At 41.6% G+C, this 23,172-nt stretch overlaps 1 protein-coding gene across 2 annotated transcripts in view; it reads right to left on the bottom strand.

The window, feature by feature from the left end:
• TRIM24 (tripartite motif containing 24) overlaps positions 1 to 22,315 on the bottom strand; it is a 125,984-nt gene extending 103,669 nt beyond the window's left edge. For both annotated transcript variants that reach the window (XM_054494687.2, XM_054494688.2), the window contains exon 1: positions 20,856 to 22,315. In XM_054494687.2, coding sequence (XP_054350662.1) covers positions 20,856 to 21,219 — 364 coding nt within the window. In that variant the 5' untranslated portion in view covers positions 21,220 to 22,315. The remainder of the gene's footprint in view (positions 1 to 20,855) is intronic.
• Positions 22,316 to 23,172: the final 857 nt, after the last annotated feature.

Below are 23,172 nucleotides of genomic sequence, written 5' to 3'. Positions count from 1 at the left end.
TACAGGTATTGGTAAGGGGTTACATAAGGACTTGCTTTGCCAGCTATCAAAAACTACTGTAAAGAGAATGTGGGCCAAGCAGTGGTTCATGCCTGTAATCCCAAGACCGAGACAGGAGGACAATTTGAGGTCAGGAGTACGAGACCAAATTGGGCAACATAGCAAGACCCTTTTTTCTAAAAGGAAAAAAAAAGTGTGGCCCTGGTGCAGGTATTAACAAATAGATCAACAGATTAAAACTGCCTGAGAAAGAGAAATCAGACTGCTAAGAAAGAAACAGACTCACGCATACATAATTTATAAGCATGGCGGTGTAGAGCACTGGGAAAATGGTACTATTTTCCGCTAATGGGGCTTGGATAGCAGATAAAAAGTGAAACTGGACTGCAACCTCACCATACATATAAATCAATTGCAGATGAAACGAAATCCCAAATGTGAAGGAAAAGTTATAGAGCTTTTAAAATAAAATATTTTCTTTTTTCTTTTTTTTTGGAGACAGGGTCTTGCTCTGTTACTCAGGCTGGAGTGCTGTGGTATGATGAAGGCTCACTGCAGCCCTGGGTCCTCCTGGGTCCAAGCAATCTTCCCACATTAGCCTCTCAAGTAGTTGAGATCACAGGCTTGTGCCACCATGCCTAGCTCGTTTTGTCTGTTTGTTTGTATTGAGACAAGGTCTCCCTATGTTGCCCACACTAGTCTCAAACTCCTGGGCTTGAGTGATCCTCCCACAGTACTGGGATTACAGGTGTGAGCTACAGTGCCCAGCCCAGAAAGATTCTTAAAACGAGAGTACTTACCACAGAGATTCATAAAATTCAAAAATTCAAATTCAAAAAATAAAAGACCCTATAAAATAGGCAAACAGAATGGAAGAAGATAGCGAGAATATAAAATAACTCCTATTAAAATTAAAATAGCCAGACATGGTGGCGCATACTTGTCATCCTAGATATTTGGGAGGCTGAGGCAGAAGGATTGCTTGAGCCCAGGGGTTTGAGACTAGCCTGGACAACATAGCAAGATCAAGTCTCATAAAAAAAAAAAATAACTTTTTTATGAGATCAAGTCTCATAAAAAAAATAATAACCTGCCAAGGCAGGTGGATCACCTGAGCCCGGGAGTTTGAGACCAGCCTGACCAACATGGAGAAACCCCATCTCTACTAAAAATATAAAATTAGCCGGGCGTGGTGGCGCATGCCTGTAATCCCTACTACTCGGGAGGCTGCAGCAGGAGAATCGCTTGAACCTGGGGGTTGGAGGTTGCAGCAAGCTGAGATCACACCATTGCACTCCAGCCTGAGCAACAAGAGTGAAACTGTCTTAAAAAATAATAATAATAATAACTTTTTAAAAAACGAAAAAAAAAAGAAGTTTAAATAACCCAACAAAAAGAAAAAATAGGAGAGACTCAAACAAGTGCTTCACAATAGCTAAAATCTAAATGATGGATATGGAAAATGCTCAACCTAACTGGTACTTAGGAAAAGCTTCTCAGATCCCAATAAGTTAACAGGAAACACCCACAAGATTGCCAAAAAATAAAAAGACTGATAATACAAAATGTTAGTGAACATCTACATCTGAGCCAACGGGAACATACATGAACTGCTAGTGGGTATATGAGAGCTGGTAAAAGTTAACTTGTGCGTTCACCTTCTCTATGATCAGGAATTCTGCCTTACAGTATTTAAAAACAAAACAAAACAAAAAACACACACACACACACACCAAAACCTCAGGACTCATATACGAGCAGCAGGATATATTAACGAGAATGTTAATAGCTTCATTGCTTTAAAAAGAGCAAAAAACAGGCAACATTTCCAATACACAGCAACAACAGAATGGAAAATTTAATTGTGGTATATTTGTGCAAAGTATTATACAGCATTAAAAATGAATAAACTATAGCTATATGCAACAACATGGATGATCCCTTCAATGTTAAATGAAGATAGGAAGAAATAAAATACACCAGCACCATTCCTTTCACACAAAGTCCCACAACAGACAAAGCTAGGTTACAGCATTTACCATAAAGTAAATGAAGGAATTGTTAACATAAAAGAGGGGCAGGCCAAGTGCAGTGCCTCACGCCTGTCTTCCCAGCACTTTGGGAGACTGAGGTGGTAGGACTGCTTGACCTCAGGAGTTCAAGACCAGCCTAGGTAACAGTGAGACCTCGTCACTATAAAAAAAAATTTAAAAACTTATTCATGGCCCGGGCACGGTGGCTTACACCTGTAATCCCAGCACTTTGGGAGGCCGAAGCGGGTGGATCACCTGAGGTCAGGAGTTTGAGACCAGCCTGGCCAACATGGCGAAACCCTGTCTCTACTAAAAACACAAAAATTAGCCAGACATGTTGGCGCACGTCTGTAATCCCGGCTGCTTGGGAGGCTGAGGTGGGAGAATCGCTTGAACCCGGGGGCAGAAGCTGCAGTGAGCTGAGCTCGCACCATTGCACTCCAGTCTGGGCAACAAGAGCAAAACTCTGTCTCAAAAAAAAAAAAAAAAATTAAAAAATAAAATAAATGCCGGGCGCAGTGGCACGCCTGTAACCCCAGCACTTTGGGAGGCCAAGGCAGGCAGATCACCTGAGATCAGGAGTTCGAGACCAGCCTGACCAACATGGAGAAACCCCATCTCTACTAAAAAATACAAAATTAGCCAGGCGTGGTGACACATGCCTGTAATCCCAGCTACTTGGGAGGCTGAGGCAGGAGAATTGCTTGAACGCGGGAGGCAGAGATTGCGGTGAGCCAACATCCCGCCACTGCACTCCAGCCTGGGGAACAAGAGCAAAACTCCGTCTCATTCAGGCATGGTGACACACGCCCAGCTACTCAGGAGTCTACGGCTGGAGGATCATTTGAACCCAGGAGATAAAGGCTGCAGTGATCCCTGATTGCACCACTACACTCTTGGCCTAGGTGACAGAGCAAGACCCTGCCAAAAAGAAGAAGAAGAAAAAAAAGGTTGGACAAATGGTTACCTTCTAAGGGAGAGGGAAGGAGTGATAAAAATATAGCAGACAAGGAACTTTTGGGGTTACTGGCTATGTGTGTTTCTTGATCTAAGTGGTGGCTATATAATTATTCACTTAATATGTTAATTGTACATGTGTTTCCCTCACACTTTTTGAAAAGCTTAAGCATCCTAAGTTTTCAGTTCATGGTGGGGAGACCTCTTCAACAAAAATGAGAAGGCACCCTCAGAGGTAGGAAGGACAATTAGGAAGCAGCTGAAATGACCTCAGGAAATAAAGATGGCCTGAACTAAGAAGATAAAAAGAAGGCAACTGATTTCTGAGATGTAGAAAGGAGAATTGACAGAATTTGTTAAGGGAAGGTTAGGCTTTTTTAAAAAGTCAAGGATGGAGCCTTAACTTTTAGTCTTTTTAATCCCTATTAAAATAATGAATTGGGAGGCCACTATGCTGAGATGGCCACAGCACCTTGGGTTCCTATTTAAGCAAAAATAAACCAAACTCAAAGTGAACTTAAGCTTAACTAATCAGAAACCACCAACTAACCTCTAGTGACTTTATGAATCAGAAACTGCCAACTAGCCTCTAACTAGGTACTTTCTACGGTCTTGATGCCAAGAACACCTTATCAAAGTTTCCCTCTCCTGCCCCTTCTGTGGAGCACTGAGCCACTTGCTCAACTGATACTGCCCATTCATGAATCCCTGAGTTCCAAAATAAACAAAAACTAGCTGGGTGTGGTAGCATGCACCTGTAGTCCCAGCTACTCAAGAGGCTAAGGTAGGAAGATCACTTCAGCCCAGGGGATAAAGGCTAAAGTAAGCTGTGTTTGCACTACTGCACTCTAGCCTGGGCCACAGAGTAAGATGCTGCCTCAAAAATAAATAAATAAAAAGACAGGGTTTTTGCTATGCTGCTCAGGCTAGTCTTGAATTAGCCTCACACGATCCTCCTGCCTCAGCCTTCCAGAGTGCTGGGATTACAGGCATGAACCACTGTGCCCAAAACAAAATAACTTACCCTGACCTACAATATTAATCAATAATACTTCTCAGTTTCCTTTAATTATACTAGTACATAAACCAATTTCTTTTTAAATCACAACATTCCAAGATTTATAAACCACACGAATTACCTGTCCAGCCTTACAGTGGAAAATGTAGATGAGCCCCCATCCAAAAATCTTTCCCTCCTTATCCTCCTGACATTTATTTCTATTAGTTTTCCAACAAATTTATAATTTTAGTTGGAAATCTGATAAATGAAACATGTTTATATATTATGAACATTTAATAATATTCACAACTGAGCTGCAGAGCATAGTACAATATTTCCTTTCTCAAGCAATTTCATTCTCGAATTATCAATTGCCTGCATTTTAAAAATCTGCTTAGTTTTTAAGTATTTATCACTAAATCAGCAGCAAACTTTCCGACAGAACTGCAAACTCTTTTCAATATGTTCAAATATATCAGCTAATCAAACAGTTTTACATTTGTGCCCTCAAATGTATCCTTCTCTGAAATATGAAGTCCCTCCTCCAGCTCCAAACCTTTTCAAGCCTGCTGCAAGCTGCCATCCTGGAGCTTTCCTTCCTCATTATCCTGGGAATTTCTATGCCTAATGATATTACCACAAGTATCTGCTTGCTTTAGGTCACATGAAACCTGAAGTTTCAAAATAGCAACATAACCACTAAAAACACACCACTGAATGCAATATAAGTTTTTTTGTGCTTACAATATAGCATACTAGGAATGCACAATCAATATTGTGATTTAAAAATCAGTTTCAAAAATCCTTTACTATGTAGGTAAAACTATCTGGTTGATACAGAACAATGTTCATTTGTTTTGTTTGCTGGGGAAGCGGGGAGAGTTACTTATATTTGTTTAGTTTCATAAAACATTTACATAGTTCCAAAGTCAATACTGTGAACCAGTTACATTTACAGAGGTCTAATTTTCTTCTCTAATTCCTTCCCAACTTTTTCTTGCCCCGCTAGCAGTCATTTTTAATTATTTATTCTTCTGTTGTTTGTTTTTTTGAGATGGAGTCTCTGTTTGTCTCCCAGGCTGGAGTGCAGTGGCCTGATCTCCGCTCACTGCAACCTCTGCCTCCTGGATTCAAGCGGTTCTGCTCACTGCAACCTCTGCCTCCTGGGTTCAAGCAGTTCTCCTGCCTCAGCCTCCCAAAGTGTGGGATTACAGGTGTGAGCCACCATGCCTGGCCTCCGTTGTTTATTTGTAAATATAAGCACATATTTTCTCTTTCTCTTTCCTATTGTCATGAAGATACTGTTGCTTTAGATCTTTTTAGTGGACAGAGCTAAGAAACACACACACACACACAGACACAAAGGGTAGCATATAATACACATTCTTCTGCACCCTGATTTCTACTTAACAGTACATCATGGAATTCACTCCACAGCAGTATACATATCTTTTTCATTCCTTTTGTACATCGGCACAGTAATATACCATAGTTTATTCCACCAATCATTTATTGGCGGTCATATCAATCTTTTATTATTATCCACAGTGCTACAAACAAATAACACTGAGCATGCCTCACTTTATTATTTTGCATTTGTATCTCTGAGATACATTCCTAGAAGTGGAGATTGCCAGGTCAATGAGGAAATGCATTTGCATTTTACTAGATATTGCCAAATTCCCTTCCAGTTTTAGCATTCTGCATTCCCACCAGCAATATAATGGATTATCTTCCTTTCCTCATTTTCACCCAAAAAGTATAATGTCAAAGTATAATACTGTACCTATTTTAGGGGAATTTCCTTTTTTCTTTTTTTTTTTTTTTTGAGACGGAGTCTCGCTCTGTCGCCCAGGCTGGAGTGCAGTGGCATGATCTCAGCTCACTGCAACCTCCGCCTCCCAGGTTCAAGCGATTCTCCTGCCTCAGCCTCCTGAGTAACTGGGATTACAGGTGCACGCCACCATGCCCGGCTAATTTCTGTATTTTTAGTAGAGACAGGATTTCACCATGTTGGCCAGGCTGGTCTCGGACTCCTGACCTCATGATCCACCCACCTTGGCCTCCCAAAGTGCTGGGATTACAGGCGTGAACCACCACTCCCGGCCTGGGAGAAATTTTTAAGAGTTTTCTTTGTACCTCAATAATCATCTTTCATGAGCATCCCATGTGCATATTCTCTTATATGCAATAGATGACCCTAAGATCTACCTTTCAGTTGTGCTATTTAGGTCCTCAATAGCCTTACTGAAGTTTTTGTCCAGTTGATCTATCTTGAACTGAGACGGATTTTAGGTCTTCTATTATTAATATGTTCCTAACTCTTAATGACTCTCTTGAAGCTTCTTTTTTTCAAATGAAAGCTGTCATGAATATCCATGTACCCAATAACGTATCTTCATTACAGACTGCGGCTTGTAGCATTATTTATAATGTGTCCTACCTCTTTAATGATTTCTGGCCTGAGTTTTACCTTGTGCAAAATAACTATAATAACCCCTTTTTGTTATATTTGTCTGGCATATCTTTGCCCAACCTCTTAATCTTTGAGTTTTTCGATTTTGCAGATGTATCTTTTATATAAAACACAGAGTTGGGCTAGGCGCAGTGGCTCATGCCTGTAATTCCAACACTTTGGGATGCTGAGGAGGGTGGATCACTGAGGCCAGGTGTTCGAGACCAGCCTGGCCAACATGGCAAAATGTCATCTCTACCAAGAATACCAAAATTAGCTGGGTATGGTGCATCGCTCCTGTAGTCCCAGCTGCTCGGGAGGCTGAGGCAGGAGAATTGCCTGAACCCTGGAGGTTGCAGTGAGATCACACCACTGCACTCTAGCCAGGGCGAGAGAGCAAGACTCAGACTCAAAACAGCAACAAAAGAAAACAAAACCACAGAGTTGGATTTTGCTATGTTAACCCAAAAATATTTTTTCTCTTAATAGGCCAGTTAAGCCCATTTACTAATATCACTATATGGTCTCAATTCTGTCACAGTGAGAATATATAATTTCATTGTATTTGTTTCTTTTGCTCTCCTTTCTTTACCCTTCCCACCACCTCCTTCCCCCTGCCAATACTTCTTTTGTTATCTAGAAAGGTTTGGGCTTTTGTCCTAATGGTTATCTTTACATAATATCCTTAAGTCCTCTCTTTGTTAGATACTATCTTTTGATTCCCTAGTATAAGCAACATAGAAATTAGCTCCATTCTTCCCCCCTCACCATTCCCATACCACAACACACAGCATCTATTTAAAGTGGTAATATCTCTTGATGCCCTGGTTAAGTTTTATAAAGCAATCAATGAATGAGCCTATTAAACCATTTCTTGGCTGTCTGAAACTTAATTCTTTAACAGCTTCCTCAGGAAGTATTCACATAAATGATATCCCTTATACTCTTGAATAACTGTATTATATCTACATTGTTAGGGCGCATAACAAGTACATACTACTTTGTTACCCCTTTTCTCTGTCATTAAATTTAGTTCTACAGTTAGACACAAGGATTCCCTGCAGAACATCTTCCCTATTGTTTTCCTGACATAAGATCTCTTGGCTTTAATACAGACTCAACAGCATGATATTAGTGTAAAGACAAACCAAAAGACCAATGGAACAGAAGAGAGTCCAGAAATAAACACAGACATGCACGGACAACTGATTTTTGACAATGACAATGCAGTGGAGAAAGGACAGTCCTTTAACAACAATGCTAGAAAAACTGCATATCCATATATAAAATGAACTTGGATCCGTATCTCATACCACATACCAACATTAACTCAAAATGGATCATAGACCTAAATGTAAACCTCAAAACTATGGGACTTCCAAGAAGAAAACAGGATAAAATACCTGTGGTTAGACAAAGATTTCTTAAATATGGCACAAAAGAATAATCCATAAAAGATAAACTGGATTTCACCAAAATAAGGAATTGGGGCTCCTTGGAGAGCTGGCATAGAAAAAGTACAAGATAGGCCGAGCGCGGTGGCTCACGCCTGTAATCCCAGCACTTTGGGAGGCTGAGGCGGGTGGATCACGAGGTCAGGAGATCGAGACCATCCTGGCTAACATGGTGAAACCCCATCTCTACTAAAAATACAAAAAATTAGCCGGGCGCGGTAGCGGACACCTGTAGTCCCAGCTACTCGGGAGGTTGAGGCAGGAGAATTTCGTGAACCCGGGAGGCAGAGTTTGCAGTGAGCTGAGATAGCGCCACTGCACTCCAGCCTGGGTGATAGAGCAAGACTCCGTCTCAAAAAAAAAAGAAAAAGTACAAGATAAATCTAGAAATTCTTATTTTGCCAGGAAATAAAAAGGTGCTCAACTGGGTGCCATGGCTCATGCCTATAATCCTAGCACTCTGGGAGGCCAAGACAGGAGGATCACTTGAGCTCAGAAGTCCAAGACCAGACTGAGAAACGTAGGGAGATCCCGTCTCTACAATAAAAATAAAAATTAGCCAGGTATGGTGGTAGATTCCTGTGGTGCCAGCTACTTGGGAGGCTGAGGTCGGAGGATGGCTCAGGCCTGGAAGGTTAAGGTTGTAGTGAGCCGTGACTGTCAACTTTAAGAGGTTTCTATTGTCCAAATTAGGGCAATTTGATTGTCAAAAGAAGTAAAGAAAGGAATGGATATAACGTACTGACTAAAATATTTCATAAGTCCAGGATAGATAAATGGAAAAGAAAATGGTTATCCATACAGCAGACTATCAACTAGTAAGCATACAGGGATAGAAAAACCATTTTGTACTATCACAGTAATAGCTGATAAAGGCAAGAAATCAGTGGATGCCAATCTAAGTTTTTTCGGAACAGACTATTCACACAGACTCCAAAGTATCTCCTAAAAGGTTATTTGTTAATTACAAAAGGAGAGGAGGAGATAGCTTTAGAGTGGAGAAATCTGGCAGTCACCACCTTAAACAAGTGATCAAGGCCAACACTAACAACGGGATAGAATGACAATCATGTGTTTCTTAATGTAAGGCACTGAAAAAGACAAATCACTGTTGCCCAAAATGATGCATCAGTCTGCGTACAGTAAGTAGAGAGAAACCACACATTAATTTGAAATGAAGTTTAACGTAAAGAATTATTATTATCATTTTTTTGAGATAGAGTCTCGTTCTGTCACCCAGGCTGGAGTGCAGTGGCAATGATCTAGGCTAACTGCAGCCTCCGCCTCCTGGGTTCAGGCAATTCTCCTGCCTCAGCCTCTCGAGTAGCTGGGACTACAGGCACATGCCACCACGCCTGGTTAATTTTTGTAATTTTAGTAGAGACGAGGTTTCACCACGTTGGCCAGGCTGGTCTCGAACTCCTGACCTCAGGTAACCCACCTGCCTCAGCCTCCCAAAGTGTTGGGATTACAGGCATGAGCCAACGCACCCAGCCAACATAAGGAATTATTAACCATCGTAAGGGATTGAATGGGAGGCCAAGGCAGGAGAACTGCTTGAGTCCAGGAGTTCAACCTAACAAAGTGAGACCCTGTTTCTATTAAAAAAAAATTTTTTTAAGAGCTTGTGTCAGAATGTAAACCAACCAAGATCATTTAGTTCAGCTGACATTTAGTTCAGCGGGATGAAGGAAGCAGTACACTGGTTAACATTCTGTGGCAATCTCCTTATCTTGTTTCAGACCCTAATAGTTCGCAGCTCATGCCTTGAGTAGCACTGCCCTAAAATACCCTGCTTCAAAGAGGCACTAGATAGCACTATAAGAAGACAGTTATCGCTGTTAATTCATGGTCTCTAGCAGCAAACAAGCCTCAACACAACCTGCACTAACACTACATTTTATTGGTCAACTTCAAAACTCCCTTCTCAACCTTGTTCCACTCCTGTTACCCTCTCATTCTCAGCAGATGACCTCACTTTCTATTTAAGGGAGAAATCAGTAGGGGGCTCAGAATACAGAAATTCCACCCATTTTGAGGACACACACACCTGTATTTAACACCTATTCTTACCTTCTCTCCTGTTCACAAGAGAAAGTGTGTCTCCTATCCAAAGTCACCAATCTCTACCCATGCCTCAGATCAATGCCTTTCTGCTTTCTCAGAAGCCTCACCAAATCTTTTTTTTTTTTTTAATAAATTCAGTAGTTCTCATGGATCCTTTCCATGTCCATTTAAATGTGTTTAAGCCTCTCTGATTTATATAAAAAGAAAGTAAGAAACCTTCCTCAACTTATTTTTTTTCTCCCCTTAAGTATTACCTTATCCCATTCCTCCCCACTTCAGAGTTGTCTAAACTTTCCAACTACGTCTCTTCATCTCCCTCTCATTGTTTAACCTACCCCAATCTGGCTTCCACTATCTATCTCTCCACCTATATGCTTTTCCATGGTTGGTTTTTTTTCTTTTTTTAGTCTTCTCTTACTTGACCTTACAGGAGGAGCATGACCCTGTAAAACACTGCTGCCTTTGGTAAGAGATACAAGGGAGACTCTTCACCCATAATCAAAATAAAATAAAGATCTTCTGGTAGTCAGGATTCCTAATTCCTACAGAAAACATTTTTATTTTAAACGTATTATACTAGGCCGGGCGTGGTGGCTCATGCCTGTAATCCCAGCACTTTGAGAGGCTGAGGCAGGGGGATCACCTGAGGTGAGGAGTTTGAGACCAGCCTGGCCAACATGGCGAAACCCCATCTCTACTAAAAATACAAAAATTAGCCACCTGTGGTGGCGTGCACCTGTAATCCCAGCTGTTGGGGAGGCTGAGGCATGAGAATCACTTGAACCCAGGAGACAGAGGTTGCAGTAAGCCAAGATTGCACCACTGCACTCCAGCCTGGACGACAGAGTGAGACTCTGTCTCAAAATAAATAAATAAATAAAATAAAAATAAATAAATTTATTATACTATGAGATGAGAACCTATAGATTATTTATATTAGGAAAAAAATCAGAAGAAAGTCCTTTGAGAAATAAGGTGGTTTCATAATGTCAAAGAGGATATGGCATTTGAAAAAGGTTTTGAAAGACTAGATGAAAAGCAAAAATATTGAGGCAATTCAGATAATAGTTATGTTTATGTTATTTTAGACACAAATATTTGAACATGTACTGTACATATACTATAGTGCTAGTACATCCTATACATAAATCATATTAGCGTAAAACATATAAGGAATAAAATCAAGATGAAATAAATATTTTTAAATGTTTTGCTAATCAAGATAGCTTCACACTATTGTCAACTAATGCTTTCAGATGCAGTATACACTTAATGCATGGTCCATCATTTGTAATGGAGGATGTCAGTCAATTTCAAAGAGTAATCTTGTTAATTTTGAACTTTTAGGCCCACTTCTTGTTAGATCTGGTTAGATAATCAGTTGTTAACCTCACAATAAAACTGATAAGAGCCTATAAAGTGCCAGCTCTGCCACTTTAATGTTATTGTACCTGCAAAGGAGTACTATCTTTATCATAACTGAAAATAAGACTTCTAAGATTCAAATAATTTAAAACTGGTGAAAAATTAAAGCTCCATCAACTCCACACACTGATAACATGAAACAAAATGAGACAGTAACAGCTACAGCTTTCTATAGGACAGGGATCTCCTTGCCAGCTAATCCCCTTGTCAGCTAATTGCATATTCAGGTCCCAAGAATGACAGATATACATCCATCTATACAACACTGGTGAAGTTACAGACTTAAATGGAACTGTCTCTGTCGTTAACTGAAACAAGGGATCACTTTTTAAGGTTATTATACATGTGCCCCATATCCTACAACTTAGGGACTTCCCAAACTGCTGAAATTAAGGGTCTTTTGTGAGCAGCCTCCATATGGGACTTCCCTAGGAAATGAGATTAAGGGTTTTATGCCAGAGGCCTGGTAATGACCTACCATAATCTTCTATTTTTTGACAGACATTTAGTTAAAAAGAGATATTAAAACCCATAAACCTACTTACACAAGTACATATAAAATTATGTTACAAAGGCTGGGTGCGATGGCTCGCATCTGTAATCCCAGCATTTTGGGAGGCTGAGGTGGGCAGATCAAGAGATGGAGACCATTCTGACCAACATAGTAAAACCCTGTCCCTACTAAAACCACAAAAACTAGCTGGGTGTGGTGGCACACGCCTATGCTTCCAGCTACTTGGGAGGCTGAGGCAGGAGGATCGCCCGAACCCGGGAGGCAGAGGTTGCAGTGAGCCAACATCACACCACTGCACTCCAGCCTGGTGACAGAGAGAGACTCCATCTCAAAAAAAAAAAAAATTATACTTGTAGGAGGCAAAATGAAACAACAGAGCCTGCAGTAGCGAAATCCCATGACCTCTAGGGCAGCTGTGTACAGTTAAGATAGGTTATACAGTACAAGGAACTGCCTAACTGGAGGGGAAATGTAGACTTACAGGCAAATGGGGATCCACTTTCCACTTCCTAAGGCACACATCCTTTGGTCCTATATGTCAAGAGGACAATTTTTTCTAACTCACACAAATACCATTTGGGTTTGAGGCAGCCTTAATCCCTTCTCTCAGGATACTCCATACAGCGTATGTGAAATGTAGCCATTTGACATGTTTATTTATGTGACTGTGACAAACTATATATCAAGTACTTTAAAGCTCAATTTCTGAAAAGAAGTTCTAATGTCTTCCCTCACCTGAATGGATATTTTATTGCATAGGTGGTGTGCCACGCTACATAATAGAATAAAATATAATGGCATTTAGTCATGCCATTTTGGAGACTACTGGTCTGTGTATTCAAAATGCTGGAGTAAAATTAAGAAAGGGCTCGGCAGCTCACACCTGTAATTCCAGCACTTTGGGAGGCTGAAGCGGGTGGATTACCTGAGGTCAGCAGTTCAAGGCCAACAGGGTAAAATCCCGTTTGTACTAAAAATACAAAAAAATTAGCAAGGTGTGGTGGTGTGTGCCTGTAATCTCAGCTACTCGGGAGGCTGAGGCAGGAGAATTGTTTGAACCAGGGAGGTGGAGGTTGCAGTGAGCCAAGATGGCCACTGCACGAGACGCTGTCTCAAAAAAAAAAAAAAAATTGAGAAAGGGGTCAAGGTTACATCGCAGAAAGAAATTTGAAAAACTTGTGCATCTAGTTGATAGTTTAACTTCTCGAAGAAAAATTAAAAAGAGAAATCTAGAGACCTAAAAATGAAAGTTTACAAATTACCCACATTTGGGTATATTTAAAAAGGTACAATGAAATTAAAAAGCATTCTTCTGACATCAGTTTTCCACCAGGATAGAGTAACTAGTACTGAGACAAGCTTTCCTGTCATTAATTACTGTATATTACCAGGACAGATACCTAAGGCAACTTTTCAGACAATGGACAAAAGGCAATGCAGTACTGTGATCCATGAGGAAAGAAAAGCTCAGGTGAATAAGCCCCCTAAATCTTGATTCTCTAACTGAGGATTATTTTGTGATCATGGTTCATGGAGCTACAGCCAATGCAGAACATAGCAAAGGAGCCAGAGAGATTCGGGGATTGTGAACCAGATGGAATATATAGGGCAAAGCACTTGGGAGAAGGGAGCTGAACAGAGAAAGGGTGCCAGTAGTCTATGTAAGGGTTTTGCCAAGTCCTTGGCTGAAGGCTACTACGCATGTGCAGAGTAAGTCCATGGGAAGTTTACCAGAGAGCAGCTGCTAAGGGATTGAGAGAGAAGCAAAGATACTGGAGGCCAAGCAGGAACAAAGAGAAAACAAATAAAAAGATGTCAGTCTTAAACCTTGCCATACCAACAATTACATAAAATATAAATGGATTAAACAAAAGCAAAAATTAAAAGCTGGGATAAAAAAGTAAGACAACTATATGCTATCTACAAGAGATACTTTAAAAAGCTAGAAGTAAAAGCATGGGAAAAATATACCATTCAAACAAATAGATTAAAAAAACAATGGCATTAATATCAGGCAAAGTAGACCATAACAAAGCATTATAGGAAACAAAGAACATTTCACCCTAAAAAAGGGCAGGCAATTCATCAAAGCTTCAAAATACCTGTAGCAAAACCAAGTGAGGTATATCTCAAGAATGCAAGATTGATTTCACATCTAAAAATCAACGTAATTCATACATTAACAAAAAAAGGAGACAAATTGCATGACCATTTCAATAGACACAGGAAAAGTACATGGCAAAATTCATCACCCATTCATAATAAAAATTCTCAGCATATTAAAAATAGAAGGGAACTTCTTCATTTTGATAATGGGCATCTATAGAAAACAGCTAACATATTAATGGTGAACAATTGAGTGTTTTCCTCCTAAGATGAGGAATAAGGCAAGGAAATCCTTTCTCATTTAATACTGAAATTCAACTTCTAGTCAATATTGTATTGGAGTCCTTGCTGGTGCAATAAGAAGACATAAATTATTAAGAACAGAAAGAAAGAAGTAAAGCTATCTCCCTGTAGACTACATAGAAAATCCTAAGGAGTCCTTGAAACAAAAAAAAAATGATATTTAATAATCGAATTTAGCAAGATAATGGGATGAAACCAATAATCGTATTTCAATATACTACCAACAGTTTGAAATGAAAATTTTAAAAATATCATATACAATATCATTTAACATTATAAAATGTTTAATATTTATACTATGTAAACAAAAATTGTACAAGAATGCTACAATGAAAACCACAAGACAGTGCTGAGAATTTAAGAGACAAAACATATTCACAGATTGGAAGAATCAATATTGTTAAGAACATTATGGCTGGGTGCAGTGGCTCATGCCTGTCAATACCAGCACTTTGGGAGGCCGAGGCGGGCAGATCACAAGGTCAAGAGATCAAGACCATCCTGGCCAACATGGTGAAACCCCGTCTCTACTAAAAAATACAAAAATTAGCTGGGCGTAGTGGCACACGCCTACAGTCCCAGCTACTCAGGAGGCTGAGGCAGGAGAATCACTTGAACCTGGGAGGCAGAGGTTGCAGTGAGCAGAGATCACATTACTGCACTCCGGCCTGGTAACAGAGCAAGACTCATCTCAAAACAAAACAAAACAAAACACATTTCCCCCTTACCCAAATTGATATCTAGATTCAATGTAATTCCAATCAAAACCATGACAGACTTTTGTGTAGAAACTGAAAAGCTGATTCTAAAATGTATAAAGAAATGCAAATGACTTCAAAGAATCAAAACAATTTTGAAAAAGAACTGTCAAATTTCAAAATTTGCTGAGAAGAGTACTGTAATCAAAAAACATTATGTATTAGCTGAATGCACAAATCAATAAAGAACATACCACACACAGATGGTTGATTTTTGTATAAAAATGCCAAAATAATATAATGAAAAAGTACTCTCTTTAATAATGGTGTTTTAATACACAGTTTAAAAAAAAATGAACCTCAACCTCACACAAAAAATAACTCACAAAATGGATTACAGGTTTATATTTTAAAGCTAAAACTATAAAAATGCTGGGTTAAAAAGTGGAGAAAATCTTAGTAAACTTGGGGTAGGCAAAAAATTGTTAGATATGACCAGACTTAATCAAAATTTAAACCTTTAGCTCTTCAAAAGACACCAAGAAAATGAGCATGCAAGCCAGAGTCAATACCTGCAATACATGTTATCTGACAAAGGACCTAGATATAGAATATATATAAAGAACTTTACTTTTCAATAAAAAGGCAAACTCCCAGCCAGGCGTGGTGGCTCACACCCATAATTCCAGCACTTTGGGAGACGAGATGGGTGATCACTTGAGCTCAGGAGTTGAGAGACCAGCCTGAGCAACATGGCGGAGGTTGCAGTGGGCTGAGATGGCGCCACTGCACTCCAGTATGGGCAACACAGTGAGATGCTGTCTCCAAAAAAAAAAAAAAAAAAAAAAAAAAGCAACTTAAGTTTTGAAATTTGCAAAAGACAAACCAAAATCTCACCAACATGGTGAAACCCTGTCTCTACTAAAAATACAAAAAAATTAGCCAGGTGTAGTGTAATCCCAGCTGCTTGGGACGCTGAGGCAGGAGAATCGCCTGAACCCGGGAGGTGGAGGTTGCAGTGAGCCGAGATGGCACCACTGCACTCCAGCCTGGGTGACAGAGTGAGACTCCATCTCAAAAACAAAAACAAAAAAAACTTTTAAAGACAATACCCAAAATTGGGGAGAGTGTGAACAAACTTCGGAGAGAACTGCTGGAGGGTCTATAAAGTAGTACAAGCAGTGTAAACATACATTTATCATAAAAACAAGAAATTCCAATTCTAAGTTATTTACTCAGGGAAATGACAGTGTATCCACACCAAGACTTTTCTACAAATACCTTTAAGTTTTATTCATAATAGCCCCAAACTAAAAAATACTGATACCTACTAACAGGTGAATAAAAATATGTATATTTTTATACGTATAGGACTGACAGGTAACACAGATCATTCTTAAATATTAATCCTTTGCCATTAAAGCTTGTACTCATGAGATGATTTATACTTTTTGCCAAGAAATCAGTCCCAGAATAGTTACATATCTTGTATACTGCCAGTTAGTAAAGAAATCTTGGAAAAGGGATTTAGTCTTATATTTTAACCCTCTCTAGACAAATAATGTGATACCCTTCAAAAGTATGTTCTCAGTATTTGTTAAAAATAGCTCTTCAATATTGTCTTTTAGGTATGGAGGAAAAAACTGCTCTCAAACTCTGTTTGCTACTCATTAGCTGAACAGTACGTTAACAACACAAAATACTACACAATGTTATAACATTTCTCTAAGATCAGTTTGTTTTCTTAACATACGTAGAAGAAAATCCATTTCCTAAAGTTTTGCCTCTTTCCTAGATATAACTGCATACTAAGAAAATGACAGTCAAGACTGAAGGAGTCATCTAATTTTAGCTTGTGGTCATTCACCCTCATTCCTTCCAACATGTAGCCTGAGAAAAAAGGACAGTTAAACCGAAGTTTTAAAACAAATGTTCTCAATGGGAGCTTGATGGCCAGTGTAATTGTATCTGAGCATTTGTAAATTATACTTTTCTGCTGTTATTTGCTTCATTTTATTTCTCCTTTAAAACAGTTCAAACATTATGTTTACTTTTGTAAGAAAAATGTGTTAGGAAGGATTTTTTTTCCTATGAAATTCATTTAGGATGACAAAGAGCATGAAAAAGTATTTTATAGAAAGGGAAACTAGATCTGAAACAGTTTTAGAATACTGCTTGCATTAAACAATTCTAGAGTATAACTATATTATACCCTAGCATTTCTGCAACTATGCCAGATTAGGTAGAATCAGATTTTCAGGAGGGAGGGGCCTAAAAATCTAAATTTTTTTTAGGTGATTCTAGTGGTGTTAGTTTGAAAATCTCCAGTTTTTGAAATCTAAAAAGTGTATGAAATGTAACATATTTGGCCTCAACAAACCTATTGTTTGGCCTATAGCATGGGCCCATAAATTAATTGTGTGTGTGTATATATATTTATGTGTATAAATATTCACACATTTTTAATTACTTGACAATATCTAATACTAGAAAAATTTTGTTCAAAAATCCAGATTCAGAATTTGCATTAAATAAATAAAAGATCCTTCAATAATTGCCCTGCACTCACATGACAAACTGCTATAGCTAAGAAGAGTCTGCCCCACTGCTTGTACTCCCCATCATTTCCTATCATTTTACCCCAAGGCTCACACAGTTCTCCATCCCAATCACCTACTTAACCCTTGTGTAATAGATATTACTTGACTTGTGATGCCTGTACTCACAAATTCATTAGGAAAATGAAGAACTGGTTTGATCAAATGAACCCGTTATTTAGTTAAGAAATATCTAAATTTGGCTGGGCGCGGTGGCTCACACCTGTAATCCCAGCACTTTGGGGGGCCGAGGCAGGCGGATCACAAGGTCAGGAGATCGAGACCATCCTGGCTAACACGGTGAAACCCCGTCTCTATTAAAAAATATTGAAAAATTTGCCAGGCGTGGTGGCATGTGCCTGTAGTCCCAGCTACTCAGGAGGCTGAGGCAGGAGAATGGCGTGAACCCAGGAGGCAGAGCTTGCAGTGAGCTGAGATCGCACCACTGCACTCCAGCCCAGGCGACAGAGTGAGACTCCGTCTCAAAAAAAAAAAAAAAAAAATGTCTAAATTTTTGCTTCAGCTAGTATTAAAATAAGTATGCAAGGAGAGATAAAGGGATAAAATACCCAAGTCACTAAGACTCAGGATAGCATTTTTAATTTTTTAAAGATAACTTTAATCCTTTTTAGGTGTATTTTTAAGTGTAATTTGTTAAAACGTTTTTCTTAGTATAAAAACAAAAACATCTTCCAATTTAAATGCTTTCTTTGAACGCTTGCTTACAATACAGCATAAAGATAAAAAATATTCAGACTATAATTACACAGAACATTTTGAGAAGTATGGAATCCCAAACTTGTCTCAGAATTGAGGATGATAACTTTACGACCCATGTTCTCATTAATTCAAGTCCATATGTCATGGCCAGGCAAACAATATGTCATAATTTATAATCATGCACAATTCAGATCTTAATTGGCTACTAGCCTGTTTAACCATTTAAAATATAAATGGAAGAGGCCAGGCGGGGTGGCTCACGCCTGTAATCCCAGCACTTACAGAAGCCGAGGCAGGTGGATCACCTGAGGTCAGGAGTTCGAGACCAGCCTGGCCAACAAGGCAAAACTCCGTCTCTACTGAAAAAAAAAAAAACACAAATTAGCCAGGTGTGGCGCCCAGCTGAGGCACAAGAATCGCTTGAACCAGGGAGGCAGAGGTTGCAGTGAGCTGAGATTGTGCCACTGCACTCCAGCCTGAACGACAAAGCGAGGTAAGGTAAGAAGGCAGGAAGGTAGGAAGGAAGGAAGGAAGGAAAAACCAACCTTAAACTGTGTCTAAGAAATAAGAACAGGCTGCGTGCGGTGGCTCACACTTGTAATCCCAGCACTTTGGGAAGCCAAGGTGGGCGGATCACCTGAGGTCCGGAGTTCAAGACCAGCCTGACCAACATGGAGTAACCCCGTCTCTACCAAAAAAAAAAAAAAAAAAAAAATACAAAATTAGCCGGACGTGGTGGCGCATGCCTGTAATCCCAGCTACCTGGGAGGCTGAGACAGGACAATCGCTTGAACCTAGGAGGCAGAGATTGCGGTGAGCCACGATCACACCATTGCACTCCAGCCTGGGCAACAAGAGCGAGACTCCGTCTCAAAAAATAAATAAATAAATAAATAAATAAATAAATAAGAACTAAGGTTTAAGCTTTCACCTGTTCGAACTTTCCAGTCGTGGGCCTCTTCAGGGCAAACTACTGTGAAGGATATGAGAGTGTCCAACTTGCAAGCTAACAAATAACCTTACCAGTTTCATGGATGGTGACAGAAGACACTCAAGGGTCAGAGACACAGGGCAGTTTGTTTTTTACTCACAGGAACAACATAAGCCAAAGCATCATCAAGATTTTTGCACTAGTTCTCAGAACTCCAGGTTCCCATTGGACAACATGAAGAGAGCCAGTTGACATCTACACAGGCAGTTCCTTCTCTACAGGAGAGGAACCCTAAGCTTAGGGAACCCTAATCTTTTAAGGTGGGCAGTAAGCATGCCTACCGTTTCGCTCCAGAGGGAGACATTATTCTTATTATACTGGATAATATGTATCCCCGCCTTTTGCTCTGGTGGAAAACACTATCTCTATCTTCCAAGGCTGCTCTTTAGATAACATCCGTGAAAAAATAGAAACAAAGGGCAGTCAGTATCTCCCTGGCAAGGGTGCTGGCAAGAGTGAAGAAACGGAGACCCATGGAAAACTGTCTCCTACAAGTGGATACTGCTCCTAACACGCAGTTGAATAAATGAGTCTCAGACCACAATCTATTTAAAGTATCCATTTCATACGCCCCCTGACCTAGCATAATTACTTAATTACCATTTTATTTCAAACTAAATCAACATTTCCTCTAAAAAGTACTAAAAATGCTTTTCCAGTTACACTGTTATTATTATTGCTCAAATATTTGCAATAATAAAATTTAAAAACCGCCAAGTGTTCTACCCGAAACTGTACTCAAACTTACTTTAAATGTTTCAAACCTGTTAAAGTTAGCAATGGAACATCTGCCAAAAGTCTAATTTTACAGTAATAAACACCACAAAAAGAACAGTAACTTCCAGCTTTATCTATAAAATACCAGAAAACCCAAATCACTTTGTATTATTTCTCTTCACCGTCTCAAAATAAAACCTTTGAAAGAGACACACAACAAAACAATGTCTCTTGGTTCCTTTGTCCCCAGCAAAGGAGAGGGAAGAGAACTGGGAACTCATTAAGGTAAAGAGCCCCAAACATGCAAGATAAATAAATGACATCCGATCTGCAATCAATCATCAAAGAAAGTCACCATCACTTCATCTTCATCCCTCCCTTCTCTGCAGCTCAAATAACGTGGGTATAAACGAGATGATCAGGATCATATGGACCTGGACAAAGCTTTGCGGAGGCAGCGGGCGGGTAGCAGTTAACTGGCTGCAGCCGGCAAAGAACCCGAGATTCCGGCTGCAGGAGACTCCGACAGAGGTCTGCAAAAGTGCGGGTGGCAGGGGCCGCCCGGCTGTTGAGAACGCGGAGCAGCAGCGGCGGCGCGGTCAAGTCCACAGCGCCCGGGGAAGTTGCTGGCCGAGCGCGACACGCCGCAGAGCGCGGGCCCTCCATGTCACCGTCGCCAGCACAGACCCTCCTGCTCGCCCCTCCCCCGCCGCGCACCCCGGGCGGCGGCGACATGACAGCGGGTCGCGCCGCACAAGGGCGCCCGCCCCCTCCCGGCCCTCTCCCCGGGCTCCCCCGCGGCCGCGGCCGGTTCTCACCTTGGGTGGCGAACGGCGACGAGCCGCTGACCGGCGAGCCGGGGGCAGGGACGGGCGGCGGGGTCTCGGCCGAACCCAGCATGGGCGCGGGCAGCATGAGGTAGCGCTGGGGCGCGGGCAGGCAGCGCTGGCAGAAAGAGTGCAGGCAGGGCAGCAGCTTGGGCGCCCGGCTCTGGATGTTCTGGTGGCACACGGCGCAAGTGTCCAACAGGTTGAGCCGGGCCGCCTCGCCGCCGCGCTCCGAGTCCGGGCCCTGCCGACTCTCGGCCTCGTTCTCCCCGCTCGGCGCCGCCGAGGGCCCCCCGGAGGCCGCAGCCGAGGCCGCTGCCGCCGCCGCCGCCGCCTTCTCCACCGCCACCTCCATTGTCCTGCCCCCGCCGCCGCCGGGGAAGCGAGAGCGCGGTCTCCGCCCGCCGCCCCCGACGACCTCCTCCTCCTCCTGCGGCTGCTCCTCAGAGGCCGCTCGGTGGACTCGCGGCAGCGCCAGCGAGGGAGGGAAAGCAAGCCGGGCGGGGGAAGCCTCCTCAGGCCCAGGGGATCCGCCTCCCGAGTGGCGCGGCCGGAAGGAGGGTATCTGTCAGCGGAGACCGTTCCTCGCACCGAGGAGGCTGCACCCCGTCCGCTTCACCAACCGCCGCGGCGCTCGTCGAATACGCCCAGCCCGCCCTTGCCTCCCTGCCTTTCTCTTCATCCCCCCGGCCCACCTCAGGCCCCGCCCCCTCCCCCGCCCTCCCTCTCCCAGCAACTGAGGCTTTGGCGAGGAGCGCGCCGCCCAATAGCGGCCGCGCCTGGCGAGGGGGCGGGACCTGTTGGAGCCCGCGAGGCTCCGTCGGCCGCGGCGGGAGGTTGGGAAGTGGGAGGTGCTTGCCCAGCCCCGCCCCCTCCGGACGCCTGGAATCGCGGCCTCTGATTGGGCCTTTGTGTATGTTTCCTCCTCTGAAAAGATTAAGGGTTCATTTGTTAACGACCATCCGCCTGATTCGGTCCGCGGTGTTAGCTCCTCCTGGGGGGCGGGACCTCATTTGTCTACTAAATGCCGTTAATTAAGTAACTGCTTGGAAAACTCTGATTTCATTACTAGAGACTTGGTCTTGTAGGAGGAATAAATATGGTAGGAGGGTCACAGGAGGAAGGAGTGGAGGTACTGAAGAGCAAACAAGGAAATAATTTTTTAAAATACTGTGTGAAAGAGGTACTCTGGAGGCAGCATGGATATTGCAACCTAATTTTACTCATCTCTAGAATGAATGAGTATGAAGAATAAGGGGGGGAAGTTCTCGTGCAAGTTGGAAATTTTTAAAGGGTTTCCCCAATGAAAAAGGTGAAATTAATTTTTAAAGTCAGTGATTTGCTTTTCAAGTGACTAAAAGTGGTTCGTTTTCCCAGGAATTAATACAGATTGGCAAATGTTTTTATTGCATAAATATAGCATTATTAAGCAAAAATAAACCTCGATACTGATGCCCAAATAATTCATAACTTCAAGATTCTTTTGTATTTCCTCCCTCCCTCTTATTTTATTCCCTCCCTCACCTCTCTACGCTGATATCAGAAGTTACGCACATTTTTCACTCAAAAAATGGCGCAGCTTTTAAGGAACTTGAAGAATAGAAACGGAGTGGAGGAAACAAGCTTTTGTAACGTGTAACTTTAAGAAGTATTTAAGTACGTTTTTTTTTCCAATACTAATGAAGCGGTACTGGACTTTAGAGAAAGATGGAGTGGGTCATGAAAGGCTTTGCTAAAATCACAATTTTCCTGGAGGACTATGTAGGATGGCAATGGGGGAGGGCTAGGCAACGTAGCCTTCCTTCAAGACCTTGCCCTTAAACACAATCTCCCTAGGCCTCAAGTGAGAGGTTCTTTTACTTAATCACAAGACATTCAAGGGCTCTTCCCGCCCCCGCCACCCATTGGTTCCTGTTTAAGCTTGGGGGTTTTTTTTGTTTTGTTTTTTTGCATGGAAGTAGCTCTTAAACGTTAGTTTGCATAAGAATAACTTGAGAAGCTTACTGAAAAGCAGGTGCTTGGGCCACCTCCGTATTCAGTTATTCAATTTTGATAGCATCTCAACTGATTCTGACCTGGGTGGGTCCAGAAACAGAAGTCTGTCCCACGTCTTCACTCACTTACAAATCCCTCCATGATTTCGTCCGTATATGCCTCTCAAGCTGAAGTCGCCGCGACTCTCACGCTTCATGCTGCAGCAGTTATAAGGCCACCCTGCTTTGTACATGCTGTTCCCTTTGTTTTAGTTCCTTCAAAATTCTGACTTATCTGTTATCCCCTAAAACCACCCCAAAGTTGAACACTCTTT

Source organism: Pongo pygmaeus, chromosome 6 (genome assembly GCF_028885625.2).
Source record: "Pongo pygmaeus isolate AG05252 chromosome 6, NHGRI_mPonPyg2-v2.0_pri, whole genome shotgun sequence".
Lineage (NCBI taxonomy): Eukaryota > Metazoa > Chordata > Mammalia > Primates > Hominidae > Pongo > Pongo pygmaeus.
The sequence above is the reverse complement of the archived record's forward strand: the minus strand, read 5'-3'. Positions and strand labels throughout refer to the sequence as shown.